Source organism: Cetorhinus maximus, chromosome 18 (genome assembly GCF_964194155.1).
Source record: "Cetorhinus maximus chromosome 18, sCetMax3.hap1.1, whole genome shotgun sequence".
NCBI lineage: Eukaryota > Metazoa > Chordata > Chondrichthyes > Lamniformes > Cetorhinidae > Cetorhinus > Cetorhinus maximus.
Window position 1 is genome coordinate 63,541,288 of NC_135896.1, and position 21,133 is coordinate 63,562,420.

At 47.0% G+C, this 21,133-nt stretch overlaps 1 protein-coding gene across 1 annotated transcript in view; it reads left to right on the forward strand.

The window, feature by feature from the left end:
• Positions 1-21,133, forward strand: part of ttc6 (tetratricopeptide repeat domain 6) — a 295,077-nt gene that overhangs the window by 73,924 nt on the left and 200,020 nt on the right. The window contains exon 10 of the mRNA XM_078563283.1: positions 7,273-7,409. Coding sequence (XP_078419409.1) covers positions 7,273-7,409 — 137 coding nt within the window. The remainder of the gene's footprint in view (positions 1-7,272; positions 7,410-21,133) is intronic.

The window sequence follows — 21,133 nt, forward strand, 5'->3', positions numbered from 1 at the left end:
CTCAGATCATTACAACAAAAACAAAATTTATCTCATTTTGACAATCCAAAATAATTTTGAACCCTCTCTGGTTTTCATTCCCAGGCCACTAAACATAAACAAAACATTACACAACAGAAGATCACCCGTGATCAGTCCTTCTTGTGTTCATGGCGCCTTAAACTTATGTTTGCGAGTGCTACGCCTTGGTGCCCCCACCTTCCTGGTAGCAGCATTGGAGACAGCTGCTGACCCTGCTGTCTTGTTGGCCTTGATGACCTTGGAGGTCATCCTCTGGCCAGTGGAGCCTGTGCTGGCCCCGTCTGGGAGGGAGCGGCCAGTGCCACAGCTGGCATCTCCCCAGTCATTGCAGTCCCATCAGATGCAATGATCACTGGCAGAGGGCCGGAGGAGCTGCTGCCGTCATCCAGAGCGCCCTGAGAGGAGCTTGCAGAGACAAGCAGCTCGTGCGCTAATGTGAGGTCGCTGTGGACCTTGCTGCTTGCCATTGATGGATAGGCACCTAGCTGGGATACTGGGTGCCTCATCCATCCACTGACCACCTGAGGTCATTGCCTGCATGAGGGCTTGCAGGTCTGAGCGCAATCCCAGGACCCCTGATTCTGCCCATGAAGCAGCCTCTCCATGAGAGTCACCGCTATCTCAGTGGAGGAGGCAGTGCACTGGGACATGAGGGTCAACGCAGTGCTAATGCTCCGCAACAGAGACCATGGCATGCATACCCTCATGGATCTCTGCCAGATGCTCCCGCACATCCCGCTGGACATCCAGTATCTGCCGCCTAATGGATGACTCCAGAGGCTCATCATTAGCTTTTGACTCAGCTTTGTCCTGGTCTCCAACAGCCCTCTGACTGCCGGACCCCTGGACACTCTCTGCCTCCGCCTGCTCTTCAAGTGTGTGTGAAGTGCCCTCACTGCTGTGCTCCGACATTCTAGCCGAGGACCTAACACCCACCGAGGTATTGGTATCTGCGCTGGTGCCTGGTTCAAAGGGCAGGTGTGACACAGGTGCATATGAAGTCTGGTGGTCCTCTGGCATTAGGGGTGGCTCTTCGGGGTCCTGTGATTAAGTATGTGCTGGTGAGTCTAAGGGAGAAAAACAACATGTCATTAATTTAAGTCATCACACTGTCACTGTGCATGCCAGTGCCTGGTGAGACAATAGAGATCTGCACCATGGTGCCATCATCTTTCAGTGATCAATGGGGACGCCAGTTTTGTGTCTTCCATCAATGATGAAACTTCACAAGAATCTTTGCACCATCCGAAACTCTCACCTCTGTGCACTCCACTTTTACCTTCGTCTGACACCTCAGCCTCCCTGCGGCCAGTTGACCAAGGCGCATGGCGCCTCTCCAGTTCCAAGGCATCCTGCTCGAATCTGAATAGGATTTGGAGGTTTCGGGGGGCCTCCGCCTGTCCGCTCTCCAAAGTCTTTTAGTATCTTTATCATCCTATGATGACACTCTCTATTAATTTCCTTCATCCTTTAAATTTGAATTTGACCTAATTTTTCACTCACATCATTAGTCTGCACCCTACAACTCTGTACCTGTGACTATTCTAAGAGTGTAGTGCCAGAGCAATCAACTGCTTTGAGTCATATCAAGCACAAAGGAAAATGGCTGTGGTTGTTGGAGGCCAATCATCTAAGCCCAGAACTATCTCTGCAGGAGTCCCTCATGATAGTGTCCTATGCCTGACCATTTTCAGCTGCTTTATCAATGACCTTCCCTATATTATAAGGCTAGAAGTGGGTTTATTGGCTGATGATTGCTCATTACCATTCACGACTCCTCAGATACTGAAGCAGTTTGTGCCTGCATGCAGCAAGTTTGAGTTATCCACCTCATTACGTTCTTAATTGATTATTATTGGCTAACCACCATTGTTGGACGGGAGCTGCTGCTGTTGTTTCCCTGCACCGGCAAGACCCCTTGAAGGTGGGAACGCATGGCCTGCCAACCCGACCTCCCAAACTACAAGTTTTCTCCTGGTCCCACCTTGCTGGACAAGATTCAGGCTTGGGCTAATAAGTGACAAGTAACATTTGTGCAAACAAGTGCCAGACAATGACCATTCCAACAAGAAAGAATATAACCATCTTTCCTTGACATTAAATGGCATTACCATTATTAAATCCCCGCCATCAACATCCTAGAGGGTTACCATTGACCATAAACTTAACTGGACTAGCCATAGAAATACTGTGGCTACAAAAGCAGATCAGAGACTGGAAATTCTGTGGTGAGTAATTCACCTCCTGACCCCCCATGGCCTCTCCACCTTCTCCAAGGCACAAGCCAGGAGTGTGATGGAATACTCTCCACTCGCCTGGACGAATGCAGCTCTAACAATGCTGAAGAAGCTCAACACAGGCCAGGACAAAGTAGCCCATACGATCGGCACCCCATCCACCATCTTCAACATTCACTCCCTCTACCACCAATGCACAGTGGCAGCAGTGTGCACCATCTACAAGATGCACTGCTGCAACCCACCAAGGCTTCTTCAACAGCACCTTCCAAACCAGCAACCTTTATTACCGAGAAGGACAAGGGCAGCAGGCCCCTCCAAGCCACACAGCATCCTGACTTAGAACCATATCGCCATTCCTTCGCTGTCGCTAGGTAAAAATGCTAGAGCTCCCTTTCCACCAGTTCTGTAGGTGTACAAACATCAGATGGACTGCAGCAGTTTGAGAAGGTGGCTCACAAGTGATGTCATATCCCATGAAAGAATAATAATACATTTTTGTGGGCTATCAGTCAGGAAGTCATTTGAACCTAAATGTGCAATGTTATCAATGGGAGAACTGAGGAATTCATCCATTTTGTAAAAACACTGAGACAAAATAGGAAAGTTATTTCCAGTTCAATCATAATGCTTGATTCTCCTTAGTTCATGGCTCCTGCCTTAAATTGTGAGCTCCTACTGTGGAATCACTGAATTTCTTCAATAGAGAGGGATTCCACTTACTGTTGAAATTGTATATGATCATTTGTAATGAATCCTATTTGTAGGCACCACATTTGCAAGGAATTGGCAGGATTCATAAGGCATTAAGAACTCTAACCTCCTAACTCTATTTAAAGAAGAGTGAAAATTGCCAAAGTGGCTCATAAGAAACCCCTTGTCTCTGTGGCTCAAAACTCCACATTGATGCCCAAATACTCCAACAGAATATCTCCACAATGACACCATGGATCCTGCAGACTGGTCATTGAGAGGATTGTAGAGGATTTGAAGGCAAAATTTTGCTGCCTTGCTTAAGTAAGGTGCCCTCAAGTGCACCACAACTGTGACTGATGCCATGTTTTCCAGGAACAGGGCTTATGTGCACTTTTCAACTGATGAGGCCAGTCCGAATGAACGGGTGCTTGGCTTTGCTGCTCTGGCTGCTTCACACAGGTCCATGGAGTCATCAACTGCATATGTTTGTGATGAAGGTGTCCCAGTTTAGCCTGGAGACTTTGTCAGTTGAAAGGGCTTCCAGTCCATCAACGTTCAATTCATCTGCTGCCATAAAAAGATCACCATGCATGTTTGTGCAGGATTCTCAAGAGCTCCCCTGAAACTTATATCCTATGCCAGTCAAGCCTCTCTAAATCTTCATACCTTGAAGCAAAGTTAGTGGATAGCTCTTTGGAAACAAAGGTTACCCACTGAAGAAGTGGCTGATATCACTGGTGAAGAGCCCAAACAATGATGGCCGCGAGGGGTATAATAAAAACCAACTGTCTACAAGAACTATGAAAGAGCAAGCAATCAGAATGCAGAAGATGGGTATTAGGTGCCTTGACAGTTCTGGGGGCACCCTTCAGTCAGCACAGGTATCCAGAATGATTGGCCAGAATTTTACGGCCCCGTCAAGGCAGAGATGGGGCTGTAAAATGCAGCAAGCCATTCGAAACTCCATTGACTTTGGCAGGAATGTAAAAACCTGCTGCCGTAAAACTTCACCCATAGTGATTTGCTGTGGCTTGCAAACATAATTTAGCAATGAGCACTGGAGCTCCAAAAGGAGGAAGTTGCTAAGTGCTCTGCCTCCTTAGAGGAAGAGAAGAAGGAACATGAGGAGCGGGAGGAGGAGGAGTGCAATGTGGTGAGGGCACCAACAATCATACATATTGCTGCAGGAGTGATCAGGATGGCCTGATTCAGGCATGATTCACTCAGACTGAGCTGGTGCACCAATCAGGCAGGCAAATGTGAACTCATTTGGCTCCCACAACCGTCAGCACAAAGCAGTTCATTGATACCTATTGTTTTTCTTTAACTCATGTCTTACCATTCTTCACAAAACAGAAGGTCAGTTGCCAGATGGCAAAAATAGGCAATGTGGGAAAATGGAGCAATATTTAAATATTTAATATTTAAATTTTATTATATAGAAAAATTAAACAAAAAGTACACTAGTTAACATTGTGCTGAACACCTATGTCCGAGCCCTTCAATTCATTACTCTTCCTTTCTCGACTACTCTTTATGATGCAACCTCTGTAACTTCAGCAGAGGTAGAGGCAGCCTTTTCATATCCCTGCTCTGATTTCTTTTTGATGCTCTGACTGACGTCCTCATACCTGAGCAGGGAGAGACTCAGCCATCAGGGAAGAATGAAACGTATGGGACATGGGGCCAGAGGTGAGAGCACTCTGAGCGCCCTCACTCAATGTCCTATTTCTCTGTTTTCGTTCTCATGGCATATTTCCTACTAGAAGTGAGCTGTGGAGCACTATTCTGCACTTCAATAAGGCACTGAAGGGTCAAAGCTAAGTTCTCAATATTCTTGCCACATTCTGAGCGTGCAAGCCATTGATGAGAACCAGCATGCATTCAGTCAACTGCCTCGTAACATGTTTCAGTGCAGGTTGGCACTCTTTCTATGGACGTGGAGAGTGCAAAAGGCCTGAAACATCATAGCATTCACATTAAAGATGGACTCCTCCAATCTCTCACCAGTCATGCGATTGGAAAGGCCGACAGGACTTCTTGGGTAGAATTTCAGCCTTGTCGGGCAGGCTTGGCGGGGGTGGGCGGGGGCAGTTGGGAAGCTGACTGCCGCCCGCGATCGAGGCCAGAAGGCAATTTCACGTTGGAGGGCCAATTAAGGCCCGCCCAGCATGAAACGCGAGCGGCAGCGCTAATCGCTGCCTGTATGAGCGGGGGAGGTGGGTAATGCGAGCAGAGCAAGTGCGAACTTCGCGCATGCGTGCGAGTGAGCGCTTTAAAATCTCCCTGAGGCACAGAGCTGCCTCAGGGAGATGAAGAATTTAAAAAAAAAGGACTTAAAAATTTTGTAAAACATGTCCCCTCATCCCTGTCCCATGAGCAGGGACATGTTAATAATTAAATTTTAAATTTTTTATTTTATTTTTATTTGCTTTAGGAAACCTCATCCCACCCGTGGATGAGGTTTCCTAAAAAGTGCAAAGGTCGCTTGGTCTTTTTGCCTATCTGCCAACTGTAAGGTTGGACGGGCAGCAAAAAATTCTATTTAATTGCTCCTTTAATTGCCTTAACAGGCCTTTTAATTGTCGGCGGACATGCTGCCGACTCCGGTGTGCGCGCGCTGAACAAAATATCGCGCGATTGTGCATTGACGTCAGGATGTTCGCCCGACATCAACGCACGCCATTTTACGCTTGAGCTGCGCACCTGCCCGCCGAGCTAAAAATTTTGCCCCATATATTTTCTGCTGCTCCTTCAGAGTTGCCCTCTTCAATGACAACAAGTTATGTTTTTAATAGCACCTTTAACACAATAAAATGTCCTAAGGTGCTTCTCGGGAACAATATAGACATAATTTGACACCAAGTCACATAAGATAATATTAGGAAAGATGGCCAAAAAGCTTGTTCAAAGAAGTAAGTTTTAAGGTGTATCTTTAAAAAGGCAATGAGGTAAACAGGAGGAGAGGTTTAGTGGGGTATTCCAGAGCTTAAGACCATGGCAGCTACAGACACGTCCACTAATGGTGGAGCAATTAAAGTCGGGGATTGTTAAGAGGCCAGCATTAGCTGAGCACAGGTAACTTGGAGGTTTTTAGGGCTGAGGAGATTACAAAGATAGGGAGGCCAAGGCCATGGAATAATTTGAAAGCAAGAATGAGAATTTTAAAATCAGGAGACAGTGTAGGTCAGCGAGCACAGGGTTGATGGGTGAATGGGACTTGGTGTGACCAAAGACACAGGCATCAGAGTTTTGGAGGAGAGAAGAATGTGGGAGGCCAGCAAGGATTGCATTAGACTAGTCAGATCTAAGGATAACAAAAAGGCTTGGATGAGGGTTTCAGCAGGATGACCTAAAGCAGAGACAAAAACTGGCATGTTATGGATGTGGAAATGAGGGTCATAATGATGATGTAGGCATGTGGTCAGAAGCTCATCTTGGGGTCAAAATGGTTAGCAAATTTGCAAATAGTCTTGTTCAGTCTCAGACCATTGCCAGCGAGAGGGATGGAGCTGGTGGCTGGACAATGAAGTTTTGGTGGGAACCAAAGACATTGGCTTAAGTCTTCCGAAAAATTAATTGGAGGAAATTTATAAATTTGGTAGTAAATCATTTACTGATGAAAATGTCTGATGTATAAATGTTTATTATTTGTTAAAATTATTTCTAATTTCTCAGCTTGTGCTTTACTCATGTTTATACATGTCTAAGTCAAAATTCTGCGGAAGAGTATAAAACACAATCTGAAAGAAAATTGGACAGTATGTAATGAGGATAATTTTTCAACATTGCTATTCCAACAAAAAGCATTATTGCAAGACCATTGGAAATTTGAGAATATGCTACATATGATTTGGTGACCAGTAATTTAAATGGTCAGAAAATAATGTGAACTGTTTACCAAAATTTCTGCAATGGGCTTTCAGTCGATGAGGCTCTCCACTAGCAGTACAAAATTAGAAACATACGCTGGTGTGTTTATTTTACTCAGAATGCAATTCAGACATGAAACTGCTCCAAATATGTAAGTTGTAATAAACAGAAAATGAATGGAGATTAATTTTTCTAAAACAGAGCAATGTATGGTGCAACATGGATTGAAAATGTAAGATTATTTTAAAAAGTATGCTCCTAAATTTATCACTTCTTTAAACGTTATGCTTATCCATGGCAATTAATATTATGGATGTAACATGTCTTTCTGTTAAATTATTAGCTTAATTTTATATTTTCTTAAAATAACAATCAATTCATGGTAAATGCATGAATACTATAGTGACAGGTATTATGGTATGGCCTTTTATATATTTTATTGTAGGCTTTTACTTTAAACCCAAGAAGAATAGATGCTATGATGAAACGTGGCTTATTTTATTTTGAGAATTCCAACTGGGGTTTAGCAATTCAAGATTTTACAACACTGATCAAACAGGAACCTGGTAATGCTAAGGCAAGGTAAGCTACAATAGAAGATTTTTTTTCTGCATTAGTCAAATTATCAAGTGTACATAGGCCAGAACTTTACATGCTAGTTTTGGGCACGCAGCCAACCCAGAATGTTAAATCACATGTGCTGACTTTGGGCATGAATCCTGACGTTAACATTCAGTCATGTGATAGTGTGAGAGTCGCCAGCTTGCCGGCCGAAAACTAATCAGCCACTTAAGGCAATTAAAAGGGCAATTGACTTGAATTTTACATTGCCCATGCGATTTTTTTGTTCGGCACACAGGCAACATGGGCAAGCAGCCATCCTGTCTTTTCACTTTTCTCACCCAAGGGTGGGATAAAAAGGGATAGGAGCATTGGCTGTGTGAGTTGGTAGAAGTTCAGGTGAGAGTTTGCTATTGTTTTATTGTTGAGATTTCAGACCTTTCGCTCAGGTTTCTTCTGAAGCATTTGCTTTGTTAGCTTTGTTTTGAGGACTCTTATGTTTTGTCAACTCTATTGGAGCATTTCTGCCCAGTGGAGCCTTCAGTGCATGGGGCAGTGCCACCTGCATCTCAGCAGATGGGGATTGTGTACTCTACTGGGGTCACCACCTCTGAGGAGGAAGACAGGGGCAGAAGGGAGAGGAGGGCAGATGTCCACAGGCAGTGGCACAGGGAGAGACCTGTGGGAGGAGAGGTGAAGGCACAGGGGGTGCAGGGCCAGCAGAGACAGCAAGGCAGACGGGACCGCAGAAGATGCCACTATCCTGCTGCCAAAATGTACTGGCAGCAAGTTAGCGACTTCAACATGTCCAAGGCCCAGTGCCACAGGTGGCTGTACCTCCCTAGGGACGCCATGATATTATGCCATATGATTGGGCTGGAGATTGCCTTCAACTGAAAGGGTGGGCACCCTTCAGCCACCACCAATGGCTCTGAAGGCCACAGTACCCCTCAATTTTTATGCATCTGGATCTTTCCAGGGGTCAGCAGGGAGATCTGTTTGGATTGTCCCAATCAGCTGTCCATGGTTGCGTCAAGCTTGTAATGGACGTTCTGTTCAGACAGATCCTCACATTCGTTCATTACTAGACCGATTAAGCCAGCCAGGCTGACTCAGAGGTTTCACAGCTATTGCTGGGTTCCCCCGCATCCAGGGTACTAGAGACTACACTCATGTGGCCATCAAGTTGCCAGTGGGTCAGCTGGGTGCCTTTGTGAATAGGAAGATTTCCACTCCATGAACATGCAGATAGTGTGTGGCTACAAGACCCAGATTCTGCAAGTCTGTGCAAGGTTCCTTGGCAGCTCCCATGATGCATACATCCTGCGACACTCCCAGTTGTCGAGGCTGTTCGTGGCTCCAGCTCGGCTGGATAGTTGGCTGCCAAGTGATAAAGGGTAACTGTTGAAAAGGTGGCTCATGTCACCACTCCAGCACCCTAGGACAGAGGTGGAAGAGAAGTACAATCAGAGTCATGCCTCCACAAGGGCAGTGGTCGAGAGGACAACCGGGCTACTGCAAATGAGGTTCCATTGCCTGGGCCATTCCGGGGGTTCCCTGCAATATCCTCCAGAGCATGTGTCGCTTATTATCGTGGTCTGCTGCACTCTGTCACTGGTAAGGGGTCCCACTCGAGGATGAGGATACTGAGGCAGCTCCTCAGGCCTTAGCGCAAGACTCTACTGATGGGTCTGATGAGGAGTCCGGGCAGGCACAGGGTGAGGATGAGGAGGCAGACTTCATGAATCTTCAGGGAGGTAGGCACACCAGGGAGGCCTTGATTCAACGCTCCTTCAGCTAGGCTGCCAGGACTTGGTTTCCATCTCAGTGCAAGGGCACCACCTCCGTCTCACACATTTCTGAGAAGACAAGCCCATGACCCCAATGTCACCTCACAGCTTCTGTAATGAAGTTTGCTGCCCCTGCCGTCTATCATAAGGCATTGATGAGGCCTGCACCTATGGAAAACATGAGGGACACTCGGGGCATTAAAAACCTTGCTTTATATCTTTACCAGAGTTGTAAACAAGGAACACAATATAATATGGTTGCCAAAGTCACACAAAAACAATATATAGCACTGATGGAATGAACACGTCACCTGTGAAAACCTCATCCTGTGCTCATGGTGCTTTAAACTTACACTTGCGAGTGCTACATCTTGGTGCCTCCCCCTCGCTGGCAACGGTATTGGAGGCAGATTGCTGATTCTGCAATTGACCTCTGGCCAGTGGGGCCTGAGCAGGCTCCGTCTGGGAGATTGCGACCAGCAATATGGCTGGGTACTCTTCAGTCGTCATGGCCTCAGAAGATGGCACGGTCACTGGCAGAGGGGCAGAGGAGCTGCCATCCTCATCCATTGCGCCATGACAGGAGCCCACAGAAACGACAGGCAGATCATATACCAGTGTGAGGTACATCTGGACCTCCCTGTTCACCATTGATGGATGGGCACCTAGAAGAGAGACTTAGGTGCCTCATCCATCCCACACACTGGCAGCAATGTCCTGAGGTCACAGCCAGTGTGTGGGCTTGCAGGTCTCAGCGGGACCCCAGGAACACCTGATTCTGTTCCTGGAGCTGCCTTTCCATCAGAGTCGCCACTCTCTCAGTGGAGGAGGCTGTGTGCTTGGTGCTCAGGGCTCAAGTGCAGTGCAGTGCTCAAGCTCCACATGGGCTCCTCCATGACTGAGACCATGGCATGCAGACCCTGAGGGATCTTCGCCAGATCCTCCAGCACATCCCGCCGGACATCCAGCATCTGCCACCTGATGGATGACTCCAGAGGCTCATCATTTGCCTTGGACTCAGCATGGTCCTAGCCACCAGCATTCCTCTGACTGCTGGGGCCCTAGGCACTATCTGCCAGCTCCTCATGTGAGTGTGATGTGCCCTTACCACAGTGCACTCCAAATGGAGCCGACGCACTATAGCCCACTGACTTGCCTGTATCTGCGCAGGTGCTTGGTGCAGAGACTGGATGTCACGTGGGTACATCACTCGATGGTTCCTCCTAGGGTGTCAAGGGGAATCCTCAGGGTCAGCCACGCATCATGAGGATGGTGCTTCTGAGGGAGAAACAGAATATGCCAGTTACGAATATCATCCCTAAGCGTCTGTGTAAGCACTACGGTTGCTTGACAAAATGGACACATGTCTCACTGAGGCACTGTGAATGGCCAAGCGATGGGTATTCTGGATTTGAACTTCTCATTGGAGATGCCACAACCCTGTCCTTCTTGTACACTCTCCCAGTCTCTCATCTGCCCATTGCACTCTTACCGTCCTCCGGGGCCCCTGCCACTCTAAGGCCTGAGCACCTTGCTCCTCACTCGCATTCCATGTCCAGGGCATCCATCTCAAACCTGGACAGGATCAGGATGTTGGGTACCCCACGCCCCATTCGTATGCGCTCCAGCATGTTTTAGCTTCTCTTCTGAACATAAACAAGTGCATTCATTAGTCCATCCTCAACTTGCAACTCCATTCCAGCCTTGCGACCCACCCTCACATTGGCACTCCTCAGCCTTCTATACACAATAGGTGAGTGGGAACATCTCCCGCCCTTGGCAGGCGCAGGGAAATGTGCCATTTGGCACTACGTATTTGTTATGGCACAGCCGATGGTAAATGCTGAGTTGTTCAAATCCCAAAGGGAAACCTGAAACAACTGCCACAATTTGTTTTGCAATTTGTATAAATTTCGAGATGCATGCCTTGAATTCAGTAGTAATAAGACCACCAAGTCTTATAGGGTTGTACAAAACTGGATTAAACATTTATTAACAAGAAAAATTATTTTTAAGCGCATATATATGTCTACAAATTACTGTTATAATGACTTCTGAATCCCCTACTTAATCTGACTCCCAGTTACACTTTTGTTAAGGCAACAGTAAGACACATAGATCTTAAAAGACACAGGCAAAATGACACACAATACCCTGAACGAGTCGAATTCAAAGTGAGTTTTCTTAACTTCAGTTCTTTGAAGACAGCAGCTTGAGGCATAGATGCTGAAGGCTTTTCACACTTGTTAGATCTTAAAATACCTACCCTTACACACAACCTGCGCTCCTTCATACATATTTTCCCTTTTGAATGTAAATTCCCATTGTTTCACTATGTCTTTGGACATTACCTTTCTGATAATAAAAATCTCTCATTGTACTAAGTTTTGCCAGTAATCTTTGGAAAATTAAACACACTGGGCAGAATTTTCCCCTCGTTGGGTGGGCTCACCGGGGGTGAGTGGGTGCAATTGGGATGCTGACCGCTGCCCACGATCAGGCCACGACCACGATTTCACACTTCTGGGCCAATTAATGCCCGCCCAGCATGAAATGCGTGCTGCAGTGCTCAGTGCTGCCTGTTTTGGGAGGCGGAGGGGGGAAGAGGGCGAGCATGTAAGTTCATGCATGTGCACAAGTGCGTGCAGGAAAAGCTCCCTGACGCACAGAGCTGCCTCAGGGAGCTGAAGATGTAAAAAAATCAACAATAAAGAATGTAAAAAAACATGTCCCCTCGTGACTCTGTCAAATGAGCAGGGACATGTTATTAATGAAGAGTTAAAATTTTTATTTTATTTTTAATTGCTGTTGGAAACCTCATCCCACCTGTGGATGAGGTTTCCTAAAAAGTGCAAAGACCGCTTGGTCTTTTTGTCTGCCCGCCAACTGTAAGATTGGGCGGGCAGCGAAAAATTATAATTAATTGGTACTTTAATGGCCTTAATAGGCCTGTTAATTGTTGGTGGGCGTGCTGCAGACTCCCTTGCGTGCCCATCGATCAAAATATCACATGAGTGTGCAATGATGTTGGGACGCTCGCTCGATGTCATTGTGTGTCATTTTACACTCGTTAAGCTCGGGCGTGCGCCCACCTGATGAGGTAAAAATTCTGGCCACTGTTTCTAAACTTCACCTGGCTAGGTGACACATTTCACACCCTCTTTTGAAAACAATTAAGTCTGGTTTATTTAAAAATACAAAGGTTCCCTTGACGTCTATGTTTACCTACTTAACATTTCAACCCTAGCTCATCTTCTAGCACATCAAAGCCTTCAGACCAGCTGGTTTTATTCAAATTAAGTCACACACATACACACAGACACATACAGACACAGATACCACTATTTTACAATAAATTCCAATAACATTGTGAGAATTATGATATCTTCCTGATATATTTCACACCCCTGACTTACAGCTACCCTCCAAGACATCCATACTCACTTCCATATCAAGTTTGTACACACCTTTGCGGAGTGCAGAAGATCAATGAACCATTTCCAGCACTGGATCCATGTGCGGTGCACCACATGCCCGCTCACCTGGGCAGCCACCTCCGTCCAAGCCTACTTCGACTGGTAGGGTGGCCTCCACTTGCCATGGGTATTTCACACTGGGCACTCACTGCCTCCACTAGGGTGTGCAAGTAGTCATCTGCGAATCGTGGGGCAGAGTGCCCACCAGCATTTGCACCCCGCTTACCATGCCCACCGGGTGCTGAGGCCATCACTTATGCCAAATTTTCCAGTCTTTTGTGAACAGCTCCATTAGGCTTCCCCACAACTCCTGGCAGCCTTAAGGGAGCTTCCTGGGCTCATTTTATATCTATCTCCAGATCACCATTCCATCCGGCATCCACCATGGTTCCACTCCCGCCGGCAGGGCTGCACCAATGTCCAAGCGTGTTTCACACTGGCTGGCCCTTAACTGGCCAGCTAGTGTGAAATTGCGATGTTTGTGGGTGGAAGCATACCCTGCCACTTCTGGGCCTACCGTTCATGCGTTCCTGACGAGCGCAAAATTCAGGCCTTAGAAGCGACCATTGCAATTAATTTCTACCAGGGTTCATCCAGTCGTTCACTTTAACTCAGATGGAAGATCTGCAGAAAACCCAGAATACTGTCATAATGGTGTTAAAGTGTTTTTCCACAGCTTCTGAGGGTCTTTTGCCATCTTGCGGAAATTCAATGGTCAATGTTGGTAACCTGATAACTTGTGTTACAAAATTTGGAATCGTTGCATGGAAACATTTTTAGAACTTCAATTTCAGTACAGTTTTGGAAACTTAGTGTGAAATTTTCTGTTCTGCAGACTAACTGCGGTGGCAGGCGGGAAAGCCGGCATGATCCCCGTTGAACGGCGGGGTAGGTTCTTGTGCCAGATATTCCTTTCTTCAGCTCATTATTTATGCGTCAGCAAGGAACTCGTCGAATTTGGTGGTGGAGCAGGCAGGGATTCATCCTCCCTGCCATTACCTAATGTAGTCAAAGGTCCGGGTGCCACATTTAAACAGCACCTACACACACATTCAGTCTCTGCAGGCCAAGTGTTGTGCCTTGAGGGTTCTCCATGGCGCCTAAAAGTCCCAAATCCATCTGCTCCATTGGACAGCGAGGCTTCCCTGGAGAGATTCCTCCAGGCCCCAGGACCAGCAGGAGGTCCTCTTTCCTCGGAATGGGAACAGGAGGTCCAACATCATGATCTCACCCACCTGAGTAGGTCGCCAAGGAGGTCAGTGTCTGTAGCCCACAAAAGAGGACCGTCATGTAGTGCAGGAAGAGAATGAATGATCTCATCTGCTTTACCAGGGTAAATGAACCTTCTCCTCATTCCAAACGCAGTCTCAGAAGAGCATCAGGCACTGTAAGGGTTACAGACCACAGGAATGTTACACACTACCAGCAGAAGGGACATCAGCACTGATTGTCTGACAGCCATTTTAACATCACCATCTCCTGTAACATCCTGTACAAATGGTGCCTTTCTCCCTTACTGGGGAGGACTCAGCACGTACAACAGCACGCATACTTCAGATCTGCTCTTTCATCTATGATGCTCACAGTCAGTCCATCTGTCTTCATGCAGGGCAAGTCTCCCACAACAAGAGGGAGTGATCCCATACCGGAGGAGGTGATGCCGGAGTTGAGGACACTCACTCCTATCAGGATCAGGCAGCAGAGCTGGCTGGTGAGGATTGAGATCATTCCTACGCGGAAGGTGAGATTTGTCTTCCCCCAACAAGCCAGTGAAGATCCATGCAGTAGACATCAGCCATACATGGACAATGACTGTGACCGATTTATAGGGCAGAATTTCTAGGTTGGCGTGTGGGTGTGCACCCAACCTGATCGGGCATAAAATTGCGTGAGATGACATCGGGCGATCGTGCGAGTGTCGGAAGCACACCAGCCGACAATTAAGAAGACAATTAAAATTGTTAAAGTTCCAATTATCCCGATTTTTCCTGGTCCGTCCAACCAGTTGGCAGAGGGGCAAATCTGCAAGGCGGACTTTGCACTTTTGTTAAAGCCTCATCCAAGGGTGGGATGAGGTTTCCATTAAAAAAAAATGAATGGACAGAATTTTCATCATGTATATGTTCAGGCGACTGATCCTGATGCGTGGACATTCTTTTCCGGATTTTAAAATCTTTATTTAATTGTTTTGAAGTCTTCAGCTCCCTGAGGCACCTCTCTGCCTTCAGGGAACTATCATTCGGCGCTCGCCCGTGCCAACGCTTACGTCAGTGCCTGCCCTCTTCCCAACCCCACCCCGGCAGCACTGAGCTTTTCAGCATGCGCTTCACGCTGGCTGGCTGTTTATTGGCCATCCAGCGTGAAACCGCGGTCGGGGACTGATCGAAGGCAGCGGTTGGTTCCCCAGCTGCTCCTGGGCCCGCCGATCACGCCCTCATGCTGACCTAAAAATCCTGCCCATAATGTAGGTGCCTGTCTAAACAATAGCCAATTATCTACTTTCTCTATTCCAGCCACCAGCAAGAAAAGTAGGACGGAGAGCACCAGCGAGTGCATCATCCCAACCCCAGAACATCTTGGTTGAGGATCCAGAGGAGGCATCTGATGAAGAGCCATCACGGCCTTCACTTCCACTCTCCCCGAGCGCAGATACACACACCTTGGTAGGTCCTAGTTCTAGAGTAGGCTCGGGGTCTCTATCCGGTGAGCACAGCACAGACACGTGTCCACAGCAGGCAGAGGCAGTGACAGCTGAGGTCTCTGACACGTGGAGGACTGCTGAAGACTTGGCCCCTGCTCAGTCTGAGTCTGATGATGAGCCTCTGGAATTGGCCTGCAGAGAAATGTTGGAGATTCAAAGACAGGCAGGGGAACACCAGGCAGGGTTGTCAGAGGCCATCAGCAGATTAGAACGAAGGATGGAGGAGTCCACCCACGTTCTGTCTGATGTCGTGGCTCCGGCATGCAAGCGCATCGAAGTCACCAATGAAAGGGTGGCAGCCACTTTAGAAACCCAGGTCTAGCAGTTTCTGCCAGATTTGCACTCGGATCTGCATGCCGCCGCTCTAGCCATGGGTGCATTCCAGCAGTGGATAGGCGCGAGGGAAATGGGGCACCTCGACCTCCCTCCAGTGCCCCTTCTCCTCAAGCTGTCAAGGAGGAGCCCTCGGGCACCCACAGGGAGGAGGAGCATCGGCTGGACACCCCGTGGGTATCCACCCAGGACACTTCATGGGTGTCCAGCTGCTCCAAATCTCCACTGCCTTTGACCCCATCAACTCCAGCTGGTCAGGCCGAAGAGGGTGGACCTGCCCTTGAGCAGGAGACCCTTACCAAGCCGGGACCCTCCAGACCTCAGGCCTCCAAAGGACGCAGTCCAAGGTCAGTTCAGACAACAGGGCATAGCTGTCAGCAGCCTGACTCCACCTCTGCTGCAGATATAGGGGCTACCCCTAAATGTAGCAGTAGGGTAAGAAAAATTAAGAAGTTCTGAAAGCACAATGGTGGCACAGGTATTCAGTCACTGTATATACTTTGCACCTATGTAAATATATTTTGCTTCTCTCCATCAAAGTGCCGGGTACTGAATGCCTCTTGCACGTGATGCAATGTTCCACGTTCATCCAAGGGTAACAGATACCCTCCTCCTCAAGTATCTCCCATCATGTCCCTCAGTTCTATGTTGCCTCACTTAATCTCAGCTCAGTCAGTTGCCTTTATAAGAACATAAGAACTAGGAGCAGGAGTAGGCAATTCAGCCTCTTGAGCCTGCCCCGCTGATCTCATTTCGGCCTCAACTCCAATTTCCCGCCCTCTCCCTATAACCTTTCAACCCGTTACTAATTAAAAATCTGTCTATCTCCTCCTTAAATTTATTCAGCGTCCCGGCATCCACTGCACTCTGAGGTAGTGAATTCCACAGATTCACGACCCTTTGAGAAAAGTAATTCCTCCTCATCTCTGATTTAAATCTACCACCCTAAAACTATGGCCTCTCATTCTAGATTGCCCCAGAAGGGGAAACATGCACAGCACGTCTACTATGTCTCTCCCCTTTAGCATCTTATATACCTCAATTAGATCTCCTCTCATCCTTCTAAACTCCAGCGAGTATAGGCCTAAACTGCTCAATCTCTCCTCGTAAGACAAGCCCCACATCTCTGGAATTAATCTAGTGAACCTCCTCTGAACCGCCTCCAATGCAACTGCATCCTTCCTCAAGTAAGGGGACCAAACTGTGCATAGGACCCAGGTGCGGTCTCACCAATGCCTTATACAGTTGCAACAACACTTCCCTATTTTTATACTCTATTCCTTTAGCAATAAATGCCAAAATTCCATTTGCCTTCCTTACTACCTGCTGTACCTGCATACTAGCTTTCAGCGATTCATGCACGAGGACACCCAGATCCCTCTGCACTGAAGCATTCTGAAGTTTCTCTCCATTTAAATAATGAATCGCCTTTTATTCTTCCGACCAAAATGGATAACCTCACACTTATCCACGTTAAACTCCATCTGTCAAATTTTGGCCCATTCACCTGACCTGTCCATATCCATTTGTAAATTTCTTATTTCTTCATTGCAACTTACTTTCCCACCTATTTTGGCGTCATCTGCAAATTTAACTATAGTACCTTCTATCCCTGAATGCAAGGCATTAATATAGATTGTAAATAGTTGGGGCCCAAGGACCGAACCCTGTGGCACCCCACTAGTTACAGCATGCCATCCAGAAAAAGACCCATTTATCCCGACTCTCTGCTTTCTGTTGGTTAGCCAATCCTGTATCCAAGCTAATATATTACCCCTAACTCCGTGTGATCTTATCTTGTGTATTATCCTTTTGTGCGGCACCTTATCAAAGGCCTTCTGGAAGTCCAGATATACTACATCTACAGGATCCCCATTATCCACTTTGCTTGTCACAATCTTTAAAGAACTCTAGCAAATAGTCAAACACGATTTACTCTTCATAAAACCATGCTGACTCTGATGGGTTGCCTTTTGACTTTCAAAATGCCCCATTACTACTTCCTTAATAATGGATTCCAACAATTTCCATGTAAGTGACATGAACAAAGACAATTCCTAAATGAACATCGTGATTGGGCAATACACATGTAAGTCTTGAGTCACAGTATCATATAATGTGGCTTCATGAGTGTAGTTTTTGGAAGGTTATTGATAATCCTGATGCAGCTGCACTGAAGTCTGTTTCCTGTGTGTTTTCTAGATATTTATCGCGACCCGCGTTGGAGTCATTCCAACCAAGTGCACTTTTCAGTGGGCTCCATGTAATGACTGCTTGCAGCATTACCACATTTATAGCTGAACATTACTGTTTCAGTAGTTCACACCCTCCACGTGAATGATGCAGAGCAATGGAAGTTGTTTGCACTTGCTGACATTTAAAATGTATGCTAGATGGCAATGAGTCTGTGATGTTATACATGTAGAAATATAGAAACATAGAAAATAGGAGCTGGAGTAGATCATTTGGCCCTTCGAGCCTGCTCCGCCGTTCATGGCTGATTCTCTTTCTCAACGCAATACTCCCGCCCTCTCCCCATACCCCTTGACGCCTTTAGAGTCCAGAAATTTATCTATTTCCCTCTTAAATATATTCAGTGACTTGGCCTCCACAGCCTTCTGTGGTAGAGAATCCCATAGGTTCACCACCCTCAGAGTGAAGAAGTTTTTCCTCATCTCAGCCCTGAATGGCCTACCCCGTATCCTGAGACTGTGACCCCTTGCCCTAGACCCCCCCCAGCCAGAGGAAATATCATCCCTGCATCCAGTCTGTTCATCCCTGTCAGAATTTTATGTTTCAATGAGATCTCCAGTGAATATAGGCCTAGTCGGCCCAATGTCTCCTCATACAACATCCCTGCCATCCCAGGAATCAGTCTGGTGAACCTGTGCTGCACTCCATCTATGGCAAGTATATCCTTTTTTTAGGTAAGGAGACCAAAACTGCACACAATGCTCCAGGTGTGGTCTCACCAGGGCCCTGTGCAGCTGCAGTAAGACATTCTTGCTCCTGTGCTCAAGTCCTATCGCAATGAAGGCCAACATACCATTTGCCTTCTTAACTGCTTGCTGCACCTGCATGCTTGCTTTCAGTGATTGGTGTACAAGAACACACAGGTCCCTTTGTACATCAACATTTCCCAATCTAACACAATTTACATAATATTCTGCCATTCTGTTTTTCCTACTGAAGTGGATAACTTTACACTTATCCACATTATACTGCTTCTGCCATGTATTTGCCCACTCACTCAACCTGTCTAAATCGTCTTGAAGCCTTTTAACACCCTCCTTATCGTTCACATTCCCACCAAGTTTTGAGCTTTAATCAAACTTGGGAACATTACATTTGGTTCCCTCATCCAAATCATTGATATATATTGTGAATATATATATATTGGTCCAAGCACTGATCTCAGCGGTACCCCACTAGTTGCCGCCTGCAACTCCGAAAAAGACCCATCTATTCCTACTCCCTGTTTCCTGTCTGCTAACCAATTCTCAATCCATGCCAATATATTACCCCCAATCCCATGTGCTTTAATTTTACACACTAACCTCTTATGTGGGACTTCATTAAAAGCTTTCTGAAAACCCAAATACACCACATCTACTGGTTCTCCCTTATGTTTTGTGCTAGTTGCATCCTCAAAAGACTCCAGTAATTTTGTCAAACGTGGTGCAAAATTTTGCCCTTGTCGGGTGGGCTCGGCGGGGGCAGTCGGAAAGCCGACTGCTGCCCACGATCGGGGCTGGATTGCGATTTCATGCTGGTAGGCCAATCAGGGCCTGCCCAACGTGAAACGCGAGCAGCAGTGCTCAGCGCTGCCTGTGTGGGGGTGGGGCAAACTTCACGTGTGCACGCGGGTGCACCGCTTGAAAATCTCCGAGGCACAGACCTGACTAAGTTTTCAAAATAAAAAATAAAGATGTTAAAAATGTTATAAAAAATTTCCCCTCATGAGCAGGACATGTTATTAATTAAATTTTAAAATTTTTATTTGCTGTTGGAAACCTCATCCCCCACGCCAGAGCTTCTGTCACTAGCTAGTCGTAACTATGGATAGTTGATTAGGACACTCCATACAGATCCCCCACTGATCCCTGGAAAGGGCCAGATGCAAAGAAGTTGAGGGCCACTGTGACCTTCAGAACCACTGGCACGGGGTTTCCACTCACACAGTCGGAGCTGATTTCAGGCCCGATCATCTGACAAATGGAGGTCACTGTCTCCCTTGAGAGGCAGAGCCTCCTTCAGCATTGCACCTCGGACATATTGAGGTAGCTGCATCACCGCCTGTAAACCCTGGCAACAGGATAGTGGCATCTCCTGTGACCCCTAATGCCTTGGACTGCCAGCTGGCCCTGCGCCCTCCTGTGCCTGCGCCTCTCCTCCCACAGGTCGCTCTCCTGGAAGCTGCATTGGGACACCTGGTCTCCTCTTCCTTCTGCCCCTCTCTCCACCCTCAGAGGAGGTGCCACCAGCAGAGACCACAATCCCCATTCCCAGGGTAGCAGAAGACTATCTGATACCTGGAAGGGTCCACATGGTATGAATTCTTTGGGTCCTTGGAGACACCAATGAGTCCTGAAATGAAGCCTGGAAATGCTAACAATGAAGCCCTGAAGTATGTACTAATAAGTCACCAGCAGCAAACTATCTATCAAACGCCTCACTGCTCACGCTGACAATGCTGCTGACCCAATTTATCCCGCCCATGGATGAGGTTTTTGAAATTGTCGGCTGGCCGCCTGCCCGTTTTTTCCATGTGATGTGCGCAAAATCGCGTGGGCAACGAAAAGTTGGTGTTAATTTACTTTTTAATGGCCCGAAGTGGCCTGTTAATTAATGGCAGGCGTGGCTCCGACACCCATGCCTGCCTGCTGACTGAAATATTGTGCCAGTGCATGATAATGTCGGGACGCTTGGCCGACGTCATCACGCACTCTTTTACACTCAAGCAAGTCGGGCACGTGCCTGCATGCTGAGCAAATAGTTCTGCCCTGTATGTTATACTGGGGGAGGCAGTGGCATTGTGGGGACATGGGTTCAAATCCCACCACGGAGCTGGTGGAATTTAAATTCAATTAATAAATCTTTAATTAAAAGCTAGTCTCAGTAGCAGAAACCATGAAACCATTGCCTATTGTCATAAAAACGTATGTGGTTCACTAATGCCCTTTAGGGCAGGAAACCTGCCGTACTTACCTAGTCTGAACTTCATGTGACTCCAGACCCACAGCAATGAAGTTGATGCTTAAAAGCCCTCTGAAATGGCCTAATAAGTCATACCACTCAGTCGTCTCAAACAGCTAACCCCAAAGTCTAAAGGACTGAAACTGGATCTGGCATCGACCTAGGCACCAGAGACAACAATGGCACACACAGATCCTCCTTACTAACATCTGGGGGCTTGTGACAAAATTGTGAGAGCTGTCTCACAGA